The following is a 15975-nucleotide window of genomic DNA, read 5'->3' on the forward strand; positions in this document are numbered from 1 at the left end:
ATCTAGCCCAGCTTACCAATTAAAAAAATCAGAACTTGAGTCCCAAATACCAGATAATAATAAATTGTACTTTTTCTTTGCCTTGTGCTCTCTTCCTTGCCATGTGAGGATAATCTTCTTCTTCTTCTTCTTCTTCTTCTTCTTCTTCTTCTTCTTCTTCTTTCTCCTTCTTCTTCTTCTTCTTCTTCTTCTTCTTCTTCCTTCTTCTTTCTTCTTCTTCTTCTTTTTTTTTTTGAGACAGATTTTCCTTGTTCCCAGGCTGAATAAGACTGACTGGCTCACTGCAACCCCCCTGCCTCAGTCTCCAGAGTAGCTGGGATTACAGGCATGTGCCAACATGCCCGGCTAATTTTGTATTTTTAGTACAGACAGGGTTTCACCATTTTGGTCAGGCTGGTCTCGAACTCCTGACCTCGGGTGATCCACCTGCTTCGGCCTCCCAAAGTATTGGGATTACAGGTATGAGCCACTGCACTGGGGGAAAATTTACTTCTTAAAGCACACTCTTAGGGCAAATTTCCATGGATCAAAAAACTATTATTAATTTATTAGGAAAAAAGTGCATTATTGAGCTCCTATATTAAACCTAATTTGTATTAAAATTATACTAAATCTCCCTAAAATGAAGTCAGTAATTAATTAACATGTCATATTCTCACCTAAATGTATTCCCTTCTTCACTCGTTCTTCAGTTTGGTTGTTAGCCTGTTCTACCAAAGCTTGTTCTTAACTATCACATAGTATAAACTCCAGATTCCCTTACAGAATATGTCATACCCAATATGTACATAAGTCAAACTTCAGTGTAAGAAAAGCAAAAGAAAACCAGCAACAATAGAGTTGGAAAAAAACAATAAAGACAAAGGAACGTCAGTGAAGAAACGCGGATGATATCCGATTTACCCAGCATATTGACAGCATAGGGAAAACCATGCACAGCGTCTTCTCTGATGTGAAGCATGTGCTCATCTGCTGAAAGAACTTAGGTGCTATGGGCTAATTCTTACGACTGTGAGGATGACTGCATGTCTCACTCTGCTTCTGCTTGGCTCCTCCAGAGCCACATGAAATCATAACAATTTTTTTTTTTTTTTTGAGACGGAGTTTCGCTCTTGTTGCCCAGGCTTGAGTGCAATGGCGTGGTTGCAGCTCACTGGAACCTCCACCTCCCAGGTTCAAGGGATTCTCCTGCTTCAGCCTCCTGAGTAGCTGGGATTACAGGCACACACCACCACACCAGGCTAAGTTTTTGTCTTGTTAGTAGAGATGAGGTTTTACCATGTTGGCCAGGCTGGTCTCGAACTCTTGACCTCAGATGATCTGCCCGCCTCGGCCTCCGAAGGTGCTGGGATTACAGGCGTGAGCCACTGCACCAGGCCCCAACAATGCTTTAAAAAAAAAAAAAAATGAAGAAATGCCTTAAGGGGTAATGAAATGAATTTCCACATAAAGTAGAATTCAGATTCTTCCAATGAGGGGTTATTTCCGGGTTCCCTGGGGCTCCACACACATGGCTTTGGAGGACATGTGTCTGCTGGCAGATACAGTGTTCTGAATACAAACCATGTCTCCATTCTACCTGTTATGGACTGAGTTGCATAGCTTTAACCCTCAATGTGGCTGTATTTAGAGATGGGGCCTTTAAAGAGGTAATTCAGGTTAATGAGGTAATAGTGTGGGGCCTTTATCCAGTATGGCTGATGTCCTCATAAGAAGAGGAAAAGACACCAAGGTTGACTGTGCTCAGAGAAGAGGCCATGTGAGGATACAGCCAGAAGGCTGCCATCTACACACCATGGAGAGGGACCTCAGGAGAAACCAAGCCTGCTGACACCTTGATCTTGGCCTTCCAGCCTCCAGACTGTGAGATCACACATTTCTGTGGTTTAAGTCACTCAGTCTGTGATCATTTCTTATGGCAGTCTGAGCTGACCAATACACCACCCCTTCTACTCTTGTATCCTCTACTAAGCTAGTACTATTCTCAATTTATTCTTATGGGAAGAGCGTTATCAGTAGTTTGAAGAGCTAACCATATCCTTAATTAAAAATAAGTGAGATAGTCACTTAAAATCTTGACGTATAGTTAATGGTAAAAGAACGGTTATTTATGTTTGGAGATTACCACATTCTACAATGTCTGCTGTGGATACATATCTTGTGTCACCCATTTCAAGCTTCTCAGCTCTTCTGCAAGTAAAGATCATCTCAGAGGTCTGTGATGGTTATAATCAAATCCAGAAACAATGCTTTTGAGTCTGTATTTGCCACCTGAAAGGAGTGTGAGTAAAATTGAATTCCTGGTCCTCTCAGAACTTGTGGAATTCCTTTCCTTGGAAGAAAATCAGAATATTTTTGTAATTAAAATAGCTGTATAGCTGTAGACAGAAAAGAAAATGAAAAAGAGAGGCAGGGAAAACTTTCCATTATTGATTTTATCATGCTGCTGTTTTAGAAAAAAGAAAAGAAGCCAGGATATAGAACTGCCAGTTTGTTCCTACAGTATGCTTTGTACCTTCGGTTGAAATATTGCAGCAGTTAGATTATTTGATGGAAATGGGTGGCTTGTCCAGAAGACTGGCTTTCAACATGGTGTGAATTAAGGTTAGTAGGTCTGTACCATCCCCAAACCCACCCGCCTGGCTTTACCATAACAGCTGAAGTTCCTGTCACCAGCATCCTTTGTGCAACCTCCTATCATGATACAGACCTGGGAGAGTAACTTATCATTGGGAATCTCCTTAATTAGAAATTAACACTTGTCAGAGGAAGGAAGAAATCAAGACTGTGAGGCCGACTTCTGTAGCAGAGGAATCCAAGTACAAGCCAATTCTGAAATGATTCTTGTGTGACCTTGAGCAAATAGCCTGTTTTCATTTCCTTAAAATAAAAGCACAAATTAGAGATGATCTCTTCTTGTCTAGTTCAGTTCTAAAATTCCAGAAATCAAAGGCAAGTGTTTTTCTGTTTGTGTTTTACCTTCCCTCTCAGAGTCCTTTATTTTTTATTTTTATTTTATTTTATTTTTATTTTTATTTTATTTTTTGAGACAGAGTCTTGCTCTTGTTGCCCAGGCTGGAGTGCAGTGGCATGATCTCAGCTCACTGCAACCTTCACCTCCTGGGTTCAAGCGATTCTCTTGCTTCAGCTTCCTGAGTAGCTGGGATTATAGGCACCCACCACCACACCCAGCTAATTTTTTTTTTTTTTTTTTTTTTTTGTATTTTTAGTAGAGACGGAGTTTCACCACACTGGCCAGGCTGATCTCAAACTCCTAACCTCAGATGATCTGCCCACCTCGGCCTCCCAAAATGTTGGGATTGCAGGAGTGAGCCACGGTGTCTGGCTAGCATTCTTGAAAAAAAATATCAACTTTTATTTTAGATTCAGAAGATATATGTTCAGGTTTGTTGCCTGGGTATATGGTGTTATGCTGAGGTTTGTAGTACAATTGATCCTTTCACTCAAATACTGAATATAGCACCCAATAATTCTGCAGCCCTTGTCCCCCCACCACAGTAGTCCCCTGTTTCTATTTTTGCCATCCATCTTTATGTCCAGGAGTACCCAGCGTTTAGCTCTCACTTGTAAGTGAGAATACACAGTGTTTGGCTTTCTGTTCCTGGGTGCTATGATATGGCCTCTGGCTGCATCCATGTAGCTGCAGAGGACATGACTTCATTTTTTATAGCTGCATAGTATTTCATGATGTATATGTACCACATTTTCTTTATCCAGTTCATTGTTGATGGGCACTGAGGTTGATTCCATGTTTTTGCTGTTCTGAATTGTGCTGGGATGAAACCTATGAGTGAGTGTTTCTGTTTTTGATAGAATGATCTATTTTCTTTTGGATACATGTATATACCCAGTAATGGGATTGCTATATTGAATGGTAGTTCTGTTTTAAGTTCTTTGAGAAATCTCCAAACTGCTTTCCACAGTGGTTCAACTTATTTACATTCCCACCAACAGTGTATAAGCATTCTCTTTTCTCCACAGCCTCGTCAGCATCTGTTCTTTTTTGGCTTTTTAATAATAGCCATTCTGACTGTGTGAGATGGTATCTCTTTGTGGTTTCGATTTGCATTTCTCTGATGATTAGCGATGGGAACATTTTTTCATGTTTGTTGGCTGCTTGTATGTCTTCTTTTGAAAAGTATCTGTTCATGTTTTTTTGCCCATTTTTTAAATGGGGGTGATTTGTTTTTTACTTGTTGGGTTATTTCAGTTCCTTATAGATTCTGGATATTAGGACCTCTGTCAGAAACATAGTTTGCAAATACTTTCTCCCATTTTGTAGATTGTCCTTCTCAGCCTTCTCGATTCAAATTCTAGCATCCATTTAACTACCTATAGAAACTTAGACAAATGATTTAACATCTTAGTTGTTTCCTCATCTGAAAAAATGGGATTAATATTAAATAATATAGGCGAAAGTGCTTATGTATTATATGGCACATAGTAGGCCACAAGCAGCTTGCTGTTACCTTTTCTTTTGATCAAAACATGTGAATTTACATCTTTGTATAATATTGGTCATTTTTATCTGCTTTTTGGCCGTTTGGTTTGGGTTATATATTTAATACATGGATTCCTAACTGTATTTCAGAAATGTTAAAATTTGAAATAATCTATTCTTAGGAAAAGCTGGTATGCTTGTGATCTGCTTTATCGTCCCTTTATTGTAGCCCCAAACAGAGATTTCAAGGCTGTATTTTGCCCCTACATCTTTGGGACTGCCAGCTCCTTGGCTGGATTTGCGTGCTCATCACCCTCCCCTCTGCTCTGGAGCAGGGAGGCTCATCAGCACAGAAAGTTAAAATTTGCTGAAGCCATCTGTCTTTTGTTGGAGGAAGCAGCTTAGCCATAAGTTGTAGCTACTCTTCTAACAGATTTGCAAATAGTTAGGGTGGGTCTGGCTCAGGCCCAAGTAACTGATTGGGCTCATATGCACTAATTTAAGATCCACTGCTAGAATGAAAATTTCCCTTATATATCATCAGGCTCTGTTATGTGCAGGGTGTCAATTAAGGTAACTGGATAGAAGATCAAGAACACAAAGGGCAGGAAGGTGGGACCCATATTTTACATGTGCTGGGGGAGAGGCATGATTTTGTGGAAATCTGTTTTATTGTGTTGAAATACTTGTGTGTGTTCTGCCTACTTCACGCTAATAAAGAATTGAACCCCAGTTATGTTTTGCTATGGAGTGATGATTAAGAGTGATGTCATTTATCAACCTGTTTTGTTCAATTTATGCCAAACATTCCATCTTAATAGCATTTATCATTTTCTGACACTGTGTGATGTATACGGTGGTATACAATGGTAACTAGTTTTTTATTTACCTGTTTTCTGTCTTTTGTATTCAAAGTTGTACTCCAGAAAGTCAGGGGTTATTTTTGATTTTGTTCACAGCTGTATTCCCAGTGTGTAGAACAGTTCCTCGCACATGGTAGGTGTTCATTAAATATTTGCTGAATGGAGACACCTGATACTCTATGAAGACAATGTAGAACAGTAACTTAGAAAAGGGATTAGCAAACTAAGGCCCAAATCCAGCTCACCACCTTTTGTTTTTGCTTTTGTTTTCGTTTTGTTTTGTTTTGTTTATTTTTTGAGACAGGGTCTCGCCTCCCTCTGTCACCTAGTCTGGAGTAGTGTGGAGTGATCATAGTTCATTGCAGTCTCCAACTCCTGGGCTCAGGTGATCCTCCCATCTCAGCTTCCCAAGTAGTTGGGACCACAGGCACATGCCACCATGCCCAGCTAATTTTTAATTTTTTAAAATAGCTCCTTGAAGAACAAAGCTAACTCCTAAGCAGTGTGCCCAGAGTCAACCTAATTTGTTAATTTTGTTTGTTTGTTTGTTTGTTTTGTTTTATTTTGTTTTGTTTTGTTTTGTTTGTAGAATCAGGGTCTCGCCATGTTGCCCAGGCTGGTCTCAAATTCCTGGGCTCAAGCGAGCTTCCTGTCTCAGCCTCTCAGATACAGATACAGGCATGAACCACTGCCTTGGCCCTGCTTTTTTAAGTAAACTTTTATTGAAACACCACCACGCTTGTTTGTTTACATACTGTCTATGGCTGCTTTTGCACTATAGCTCAGAGTTGAGTAGTTGCAACAGAGGCCGTATGATCCATGAAACCTAAAATGTCTTCTCTGTAGTCATTTATAGAGTTTGCTGAGCCCTAGGTTAAAGCATGGGCCTTGGGATCCACCAGACTTGGATTTATTTTCTGGTCACTTAGTACCCCTGAGGGCAAGTGATTTAAACTAAGATTTTGGTTTCCTCATGTGGAAAATGGTAATAACGATTCCTATCTCATTGGATGGTTGTAAGGGTTCACCAAGATGAAACATCAGGAAACATTAACTACTAACATGGAGCCATGTGTGCTGGGAATTTCATTTATTGGCAGCCTCTTCATTATGCAGGATACTTTGCCATGTACTGAACAAAGGGAGGTGACGGAGGCCTGGCCCTTTCTCTGTGTGGCAGCTGAACAGTACGTGTAGTTTTTCTCCACTCTGTCTTCCTTGATCCCATTGCCACGTAGTTGTTTCTGCTGTGTATAGGCTAATTTTTAAAAGTAAATGTAGTTTCTAGAAATATTGGTTGTTTTGTTATAATAGATTATTAAAACCACAATTTCAGAAGTAAGAATATGATTTGATTTTTCCTGTTAAGTTCTGCTTCACTTAAAATGAGAAAAAAAAATATGCTAGTTTCTACTTGTGGATGTACTTGCATAAATACATTCCTTTAAAGGGGACCAAAACAGTAAAGCAATAAATAGGAATACCATCTACTGGTATAATTGCTATAAACTAATGAAAAAATGGCATGTATTTAATTATTTATTTTAAAAGTAATATATTGCTTTTGAATATTTGGAAAATACACAGGAATATAATGAAAGTGATTAAAAATTACAAACATTCCCACTATACAGAGAAAAAATTCACTTTTAATGCATCTCGCCTACTTAAAGAACTGAGATGATATTGTAAAAATAATTTTCCATCACCCCCTTTTTAACTTAATATTACAAATGTTGTCCAAAGGCATAAAACATTTCAAACATACATTTTTGGTTTTTTTAAAATCAACTTTTTATTTTGAGAAATATCTGCCCTGCAGAAAACTGCAAAAAAAAAATGCTTTGGTAACACCTATATATTCTTTACCTGAGATTGTCAATTATTTTTATTTTGCCATATTAATTATATCTCTCTCTACAGTTTATTTTGTTAAGCCTTAAAGATGACTTTTAATGGCTGCACATATTTAATCCTATGTATGTATCATAGTCAATCATTCTCAGGAATAGATTAATTTCTCTTTTTACCTTTTTTCAATTTAAAATTTAGTTCACTGAGCATCCATGCTAAGCAGTATACATACAAGATCTAACTTTAAAACTATAACCCTAAGGGGCAGGTGTTACAGAAGATAGGATTAAAGCTTAGAGAATTTAAGTAACTTACCAAAGGTCAAATAGCTAAGAAGTGGCTGGGCTAAGACATGAATCCTGGTTTATTGGACTTAGAACTCTGTGTTTTTAAACACTTCATAGTAATATCTGTCTGCCACCTTCTTAGATGTTAACTCTGCTACAAAACCTTCCTGACTCCCATCTCTCCATGCTTCCTTTGCTCCTAGAACCGTGACTGCTTAGATGGATGGTATGCTATTTCAGTATAACAACATTTTTTTTCTTTTTTTTGAGAAAGAGTCTTGCTCTGTTGCCCAGGCTGGTGTGTGGTGGTGCAATCTAGGCTCACTGCGACCTCCACCTCCCAGGTTCAAGTGATTCTCCTGCCTCAGCCCCCCAAGTAACTGGGACTACAGGTGCCCACCACTACGCCCGGCTAATTTTTACATTTTTAGTAGAGAAGGGTTTCACCATGTTGGCCAGGCTGGTCTCGAACTTCTGGCCTCAAGTGATCCACTTGCCTCAGCCTCCCAAAGTGCTGGGATTACAGGTGTCACCGCACCTGGCCAGTATAACTTCTTTAGTTTTCTTTCTATGTCATTAGACCATGAGCACGTTTTTGCCCTGGATCTGTGTTAGTCATCTTCTACCTCTACTTTCAGACACATGGTAGTTGCCTAGTGAGTAATTATGGAATAAGTGAATGAATGGTTGAAAGCTTCTTAGCACATATTACCAAATTGTTCTACATAAATCTTGTACTAGTTTAAGTTGGTTAGGAGGATTTGCATTACTGAATTCACCACCTACCAACATGGAGTGTCAGGACTCAAACGATATGTTGTTTGGGCCATTTTATGTCCACATCACTCTTACAAATTTCTTTATGGGAAAGATATGGGTTTGTCCCATTTTATTAAATAAAATTTTAAAAATGAAAGCTTGTTTTCATAATAAAATATATACATTGAAGAAAATTTGTTAAATTGGGAGCCATAGAGAACAAAATTACCAAAAATTCCACTATTCTGAAGCTTTTAAATAAAAACCCTACTGGTGTTTTCCTATCTAAAAATAAACCATATGTTATCCTTCTTTCTTTAAATAATAATTACTTGGAGTATTTTCCTATGCATTAGTGGGCCTTTGAAAACCAAAATTTCAAAGGCTGAATAATGTTCATCTCACGAAAAAAAGTATATTTATTATCAAAACAGTATTCTAGAATTGTAAACGTAGCTATGGGAAACAGTTTAGGGCATAAATATTTGTGCATATTACTAGACACTGAATATTTTAAAGGAAAGTATTTCAAATATGCAGAAAAGTTTAGGTATTAGTGAAACAAATACCCAAAGGTCAACTATACAGATATTTACAGCTATCCAATAACTTTCCATGTAGGCTAGGAACTCCTTCTGTGAATAAAGTGATCAGAAAAGAAATAGATGTTTACCATTTGAGGAGATGTTTCTATCTTGGTATCTCCTACTTAAATGGGTGCTAGATTTACTAATTTCTGCTAATGCAGTTCAAGCTCTCTGAGATCTATTGTATTTACACCATGCTTTTTATTTGATTTCTTTGGGGACACTTGTTTAAAACAACTTTTCTTGACTATAGCTTTAAGAGCTGTCACAGCTGCAGATACAGCTGCAATTTTTTTTAGTTTTAACTAGAAACTCATCATTTACCCTTCCTTGAACACAGCTGGATATGTTCTTTTTTCCTGGTTGATGGCACTGTTATACAGCTATTCATTTGACTATATGTTGATGCATACAAACTGGGTGAAATCATTATGAATTATTGGATGTAATTTTTATCATCTTATGCTATTTTGGGGGTTATATATTGCTTTCACTGCCACTAATTTCAGTAAGAGAAAAGTGTGTAAATCATAATGCAGAGCTAACTACAATTCTTGTCAAAATTGTTGGCTTATTAGGATCCATCGCTTTTATGCTCTACAAATTAGAGGATCTAATTTGTAGTCTGCATTCCAATACTGACGTTTTTAGTGTGCTGCCTACTCGAACATTCATGTAAAACATTATAGGAAGAAATGAAGGCTGGGCACAGTGGCCCACACCTGTAATCCCGGCCCTTCAGGAGGCCAAGGCAGGCAGATCACCTGAGGTCAGGAGTTTGAGACCAGCCTGACCAACATGGTGAAACCCCATCTCTACTAAAAATACAAAAATTAGCTGGACCCAGGGCGTGCACCTGTAGTCTCAGCTACTTGGGAGGCTGTGGCTGGAGAATCACTTGAACATGGGAGGCAGAGTTTGCAGTGAGCCAAGATCACAGCATTGTACTCCAGCCTGGGTGACAGAGCGAGACTCCATCTCAAAAAAAAAAAAAGTACATAAACACCCATCCCTGAAGAATATCATCTCATACCCTTGTGAAAACAAAAATCTCATCTCCTTTCCAAAAAATACCATCTCATTCATTGTCTTGCCAATCAATTCCAAAGAGCTCAAAAAAACAATTAACAAAGTTAGTATAGTTCCCCTTTTTGTTCAAAAGAGGAAAGATTTGCTAACTCTGACACACATGGGAAGAGCTTATGAAATATTTTATTGGTTTTTGCTCTATTGTTCATTGCTATTGCATATAAATATGATTATATATATATATAATTTGTGCATTATAAATATACCTCATTCATGCATAAATACATGCTTCATACATTAAACATGTATTTTTCCCCCATGCTTAGATCCAGTTTATTCCAGAAAAAAATCCAAAATTTTCTTCAACGATCAAAAGCAACTATCAGTAGATGGAAAACTTTTAAATTTTTGCCTCCAATTCTTTTTTTTCTTGAGCTATGTATGAGGAAATCTATAGCTCAGACTGTGTCTGGTGTTAGTGCGTATCAAGCTCTTTAGCCAGAAGGAGGAGCAAGGCAAATGAACCACATCCCTTGGCACTTAGTTCCTTCTCACTTTCCCTATATGAGACAGTACATGCACTCCTGAGCAAGGAGACTGCAGGGTGCATATCTCTAGAATCCCCGGAGGACCAGGGGCTGCATAGCATTTACTTCGTCTTACAGAGTTAAGTCTGAGATGACAGAAGGGATTTATCTAAGGCCCACAGCTAGTAAATTATAATGTCAAGATCAAATCCTGGTTTTCTCACCCTTATGGGTAATATTTAATGTCATTGTTCCCTTTATTACACTATTTTTTTCACCCTAGGGTGACAGCTCTCACAAAGTTCAGTCCTGGAACAATATGTTGGATAATTCCATACTGACAGGATCATATACTAATGGTACTAAAACTTTTGATTTTTTTTTTCTTCCCAGGATTCATACCTGTGTGTAGCCTTGGAGTGGCTCAAGTGGGTAGGATGAACTTTGGAAAGGATGTCAGCACCTTGAAATATTTCACCATCTGTGGCTTACAAGAGGGCTATGAACCATTTGCCGTTAATACAAACAGGGATATTACCATGTGGCTGAGCAAGAGGCTTCCTCAGTTTCTCCAAGTTCCATCAAACCATGAACATATAGAGGTTTGCTTTTTCTTTAAAAATCAGGCCATTTCTAAAAAGCAGGAAAAGAATATCTTTATACGCAGGAACTTCTGCTTAGACAATTATTGTGACTTACTTAAAATGATGACCTTGATGTGTTATATAGTAGTGGAATCTAAGCAAAGATGGTACTTTATACCAGCTATCAGTGGATGGGAAACTTTAAAATTTTTGCTTTCAATTCTTTTTTTTTACCTTGAGCTATGTGTGAAGAAGTCTATAGCTCAGACTGTGTCTGGGGTTTGTACGCATCAAGCTCTTTAGCTAGAAGAAAGATCAAGACAAAGGGAACCACATCCGTTCTCCTATTAGATATGTTACAAGTAGCTTGTTAGAATGATGAAAAATACTTTCCTTTTTATGTATGGGCAATGTCAGGCTGAATCTGAATATATAGAATTATAAGATAAATTTCCGAAACCATCTTTAGAAACAGAAGCAGAACTCTATGACTATATCCATAGCACAGTAATCTGTTTAATCATCTCTTACAAAATGATGCCATGTGTGGACTGCATTTGGGATTCTGAAAACGTGACATGACTTAGTCATCTTTAGAATCAGGAAATTGACAATGGTGATTGGAATGTGAACTATCACTTCTTCATTTGCTAGGTGACCAGAATAGACGGCACCATAGACAGTTCCCCATGTTTAAAGGTCACTCAGAAGTCTTTTGGTTCTCAGAACAGCAACACTGATATCATGTTTTATCGCCTGAGCATGCCGATCGAGTGTGCGGAGGTCTTCTCCAAGACGGTGGCTGGAGGGCTCTCTGGGGCTGGCCTTTTTGGGCCCAAGAATGATTTGGAAGATTATGATGCTGATTCTGACTTTGAGGTTCTGATGAAGACAGCTCATGGCCATCTAGTGCCCGATCGTGTTGACAAAGACAAAGAAGCTACTAAACCAGAGTTTAATAACCACAAAGATTACGCCCAGGAAAAGCCCTCTCGCCTGAAACAAAGGTTACTAATTTATACGCTGTGATTTGAAATTGGTAGTTATGTGAGGAGGGTTACAGTCCAGAGTAAAGGGTCTCCTAATGTAAATTTTTTCCTCCTCCTCCTCCCCCTCCTCCTCTTCCCACTTCTCCTCCTCCTTCTTCTCCTCCTCTTTGTGCAAAGGATGCTATAGGGAAAAATTAAGCAACCTGTTAGTCATCTAATTTGTTAGCGTAGATGCAATCTATCTCAAGAGTTACTTTTTAAGATGTCTGTATTTACATTCTTGCCTGAAACTTGCAGAGTATTTTCTCCAAATAGTAGTTTTTATGGTAAAGGCGGCAAGTTATTTTAACATCCTTTCTTATACTAAATCAGAGTTTCTCAGTCTCAGCACTATTGACACTTTAGGCCAGACAATTCTTTGTTGAGGACACACCTTGGACATTGAAGGATGCTGAGCAGCATCCTGACCTCCACCCACTAGATGCCAGTAACACTCCATCCCCCAAACTGTGAGAACCAAAAACATGTATCTCCAGATATTCCCAGATGTCCCCCAGGGAGTAAAATCGCCCAGGTTTAAGGCAACTCAATTGATTATACGCTCATATTTGAAGTAGACAGAACATTTTAATGTCGCTTATTGTTAGTCCTCTAAAATATTTCAGATTTTTGCTTAGAAGAACAAAGCCAGATTACAGCACAAGCCATTCGGCAAGACTCACCGAAGATGTCCTGGCTGATGATCGGGATGACTATGATTTCTTGATGCAAACATCCACGGTATGAGCTCGCGGCTTTTGTCGTTTATTTCTATTTGTCACTAATTATGCTTTACGTCTCCAATAACACCTACTGATTCATCATACTTAGTAACATTATTTTTAAAATGTCTGTTTCTATTTTTGGATATATTTTGGGGACCGAAAGTTTGAAAAACGTTTATGTATTATGATGGATATTATGCAATTCAAGAGCTATTTTAGGAAAAATATTTTTAATGGCATGCCTAATCTTAAGTTTGCCATCCTGTTTCCTGACAAAATTGTAAATTACTCTTGAATTTTTCAACTACATATGATTTTCTTCATCTTACTGAGTTGTCTAAAGGAAGATCAGTTATCATAATTTGTGAGAGATCAAGCTTTGCTCTCTTCCATTTTAAATTCTCAAAGCTACTTCTGCTAAAATGCTACATTGAAAAAATATTTAGTTGTGTTCATTGTAGAGTGCTCCCATACTTGAGTTTGATGTTCACATGCTCTGAACTATGTCTAAATGAGTTTAGGCCGGGTGCAGTGGCTCAAGCCTATAATCCCAGTACTTTGGGAGGCCGAGGTGGATGGATCACTTGAGGTCAGGAGTTCGAGACCAGCTTGGCCAACATGGTGAAACCCTGTCTCTATTAAAAATATAAAAATTAGTGGAGTGTGGTGGTGGGCGCCTGTAATCCCAGCTACTAGGGAGGCTGAGGCAGGAGAATTGCTTGAACCCAGGAGACAGAGATTACAGTGAGCCGACATGGTGTCACTGTACTCCAGCCTGGGCGACAGAGTGAGACTCCGTCTCAAAAAAAAAAAAAAAGAAAAAGAAAAAGTGAGCTTAAAGTGCCAAAATGTTATATGTCAGAGAAAGGAAACGCCAAGAATATGCAAAAAGATAGGTGACAAGTATAAAAACCCAAACACTGGCCAGGTGCAGTGACTCATGCCTGTAATCCCAGAACTTTGGGAGGCCGAGGCAGGTGGATCACCTGAGGTCAGGAGTTCGAGAACAGCCTGGCTAACATGGTGAAAACCCATCTTTACTAAAAATATAAAAATTAACTGAGTGTGGTTGTGCACACCTGCAGTCCCACTACTTGGGAGGCTAAGGCAGGAGAATCTCTTGAACCCGGGAGGCAGAGGCTTCAGTGAGCTGAGATCACACCACTACACCTCAGCCTGGGTGACAGAGTGAGAGTCTATCAAAAAAAACAAAAAGTGAACATAGATTTGTATACATGTATAAGCTTGAAGAATTTGAAGCTTCCCTATGCTTAATGGATCCATGACTTTATTACATACATATACTGTATATATGTACATATATATATGTATGTGTGTATATTACACACATGTAGCACACACACACATATGCTCACCAGCATCAAAAGACTTAAATCATTTAGCACTTAGATCACGTCTTTTCTCTCTTTCCTGTTATTTCTTATTTAATTCAGGATCTCTGGTAAAAGACGTTTCTTAGTTTGTAGTGTTAGTCCTTTGTGCCTACAATATTTTCATTCACCCCAAACAGTTTTAAGCCAAGAAGTGAATTCTTAAGTCATTCACAGACTTAGACACAGTTAGGATTGCAGATCCAAGTTTCGTTTTGTTTAGTTTTACTTTGCCAATATTTGGTTTTGCTCTCTTCACAGTACTATTACTCAGTGAGAATCTTTCCTGGACAAGAACCTGCTAACGTCTGGGTGGGCTGGATCACATCAGATTTCCATCAGTATGACACAGGCTTTGACTTGGACAGAGTTCGCACAGTAACAGTTACTCTAGGAGATGAAAAAGGAAAAGTGCATGAAAGGTTGGTTTTCCTCAATTTTTTGCAAGAATGACATGTGAAAAAAATATTGGTGAACCTAGCTATTCCTTTTCCTTGTATTTTGTGACCAAGATATTTCTATTTATAGGAACAATATAATCAAGCCATTAATATCAGTGTCGTTTTTGTTACTCATACAAACCAGTAAGGAATCTAAATGTATTAAACGTGCAAACTTTGTACAGTAAGAGCAGTGCAACCTTTTGGGGTAATGATCATATATTCCTTCAGGGAACATGACTACAGCTTGGGTTACCAATACTTAGCCTTTGTTTTAGGGATGAGAGATGGGTGAATGTGAGGCTTTTAACCAATGACTTGATTATAGATTTTGGGAACTGGCTATGTGGTGGGGAGAAAACTGTGAAGACAATGTGGGCTGGTAGTTTAGACCAGGTGGACGCATTTGAACTCGGACTGAGGAGAAGTGGGTTCTTTCCTCAGCTTTGCCATTGACTCGCTGTGTGGCTTTGGGTAAGTCAGTTACACTTTCTGTGCCATCTTTTTTTCATTTGTAAAACAAACCAAACTCAAACCAAACCTTCAAAAAAGTGAAGAAGGCCATCTTCCTTGCAGAATAAGACAAGAGAAGATCTGACCATTGGCTTCTACCTTTTGTGCCCATGCATCCTCTCTGATCTGCTGTGACAGGTCTCAGAAAGAGTCCTTTATAATGTTGCTTTTCTTCTATACTTGCACCATCATTTTTTGGGAAACTCACTTTCCTGCCCTTGGGTTGTAACATATGAAGCATAATGGACTTAGCGTTTGCAATGGGGGCCCAGCAAAAATCTCTAATGAAGAGCTCTTTACATAAGTTTGGGACAAAAAAAACCACGTCTCCAAGAATATTCTTTGGGGGCCACACTTAATTTTCAGGGATGGCAACAATATAAGTAAAGAAGTCAATATAGGGATGGGATAACTGAAAGATGATTTTGGTGGAGGAAATGGAAGATAGGGAAGGGTCATTGGATTTTACGTACATAGTGTGAAGAAATGCGGCCTACATTTGATTACTCAAAAACTGATTTATCTCAGCCTTTTTGTTCTTTCCTTTCTACTTGACTGGCTTTAGGCTTTTTTGCTGGTTTTGTTAATATGTTAACTGTACAGTGGCAGAGAGAGAGAATGCTAATAAGGCTCAGATTACTGAACTTTGTTACCATCTCTAGTAAAAGCTTTAGGGAAGGTGAAAATCAGGTGGCATTTGTGGTTAACATCACTGGGTTTTTGTTTGTTTGTTTGTTTTTTGTTTTTTGTGGTTTTTTTTGCAGATTCTAATTAAGTCTGTCTCTCAGATCACTGGGAATTGTCCAGAAAGGGGCAAAATTTTAGCCAAATTTTAAATATATCAAATCACTGAAGGCTTATGTAGAATTTGCCTAAGGACTTTGATAGTGTTTGGCAACAAATGCTTCTCATTTCAGAACAAGTGT

General features: G+C 38.5%; 1 protein-coding gene across 6 annotated transcripts in view; it reads left to right on the top strand.

The window, feature by feature from the left end:
• The window catches only part of RYR2 (ryanodine receptor 2), a 799701-nt gene that overhangs the window by 531530 nt on the left and 252196 nt on the right, over window positions 1–15975 (top strand). For 3 of the 6 annotated variants that reach the window (XM_032137648.2, XM_058430777.1, XM_032137649.2), the window contains exons 26-30: window positions 10762–10970; window positions 11607–11959; window positions 12607–12721; window positions 14358–14518; window positions 14981–15010. In XM_032137648.2, coding sequence (XP_031993539.2) covers window positions 10762–10970; window positions 11607–11959; window positions 12607–12721; window positions 14358–14518; window positions 14981–15010 — 868 coding nt within the window. The remainder of the gene's footprint in view (window positions 1–10761; window positions 10971–11606; window positions 11960–12606; window positions 12722–14357; window positions 14519–14980; window positions 15011–15975) is intronic. The other 3 variants (XM_032137647.2, XM_058430776.1, XM_058430778.1) reach the window with 1 other exon arrangement.

This window comes from Hylobates moloch, unplaced genomic scaffold, assembly GCF_009828535.3.
Source record: "Hylobates moloch isolate HMO894 unplaced genomic scaffold, HMol_V3 SCAFFOLD_18, whole genome shotgun sequence".
Classification (NCBI taxonomy): Eukaryota; Metazoa; Chordata; class Mammalia; order Primates; family Hylobatidae; genus Hylobates; species Hylobates moloch.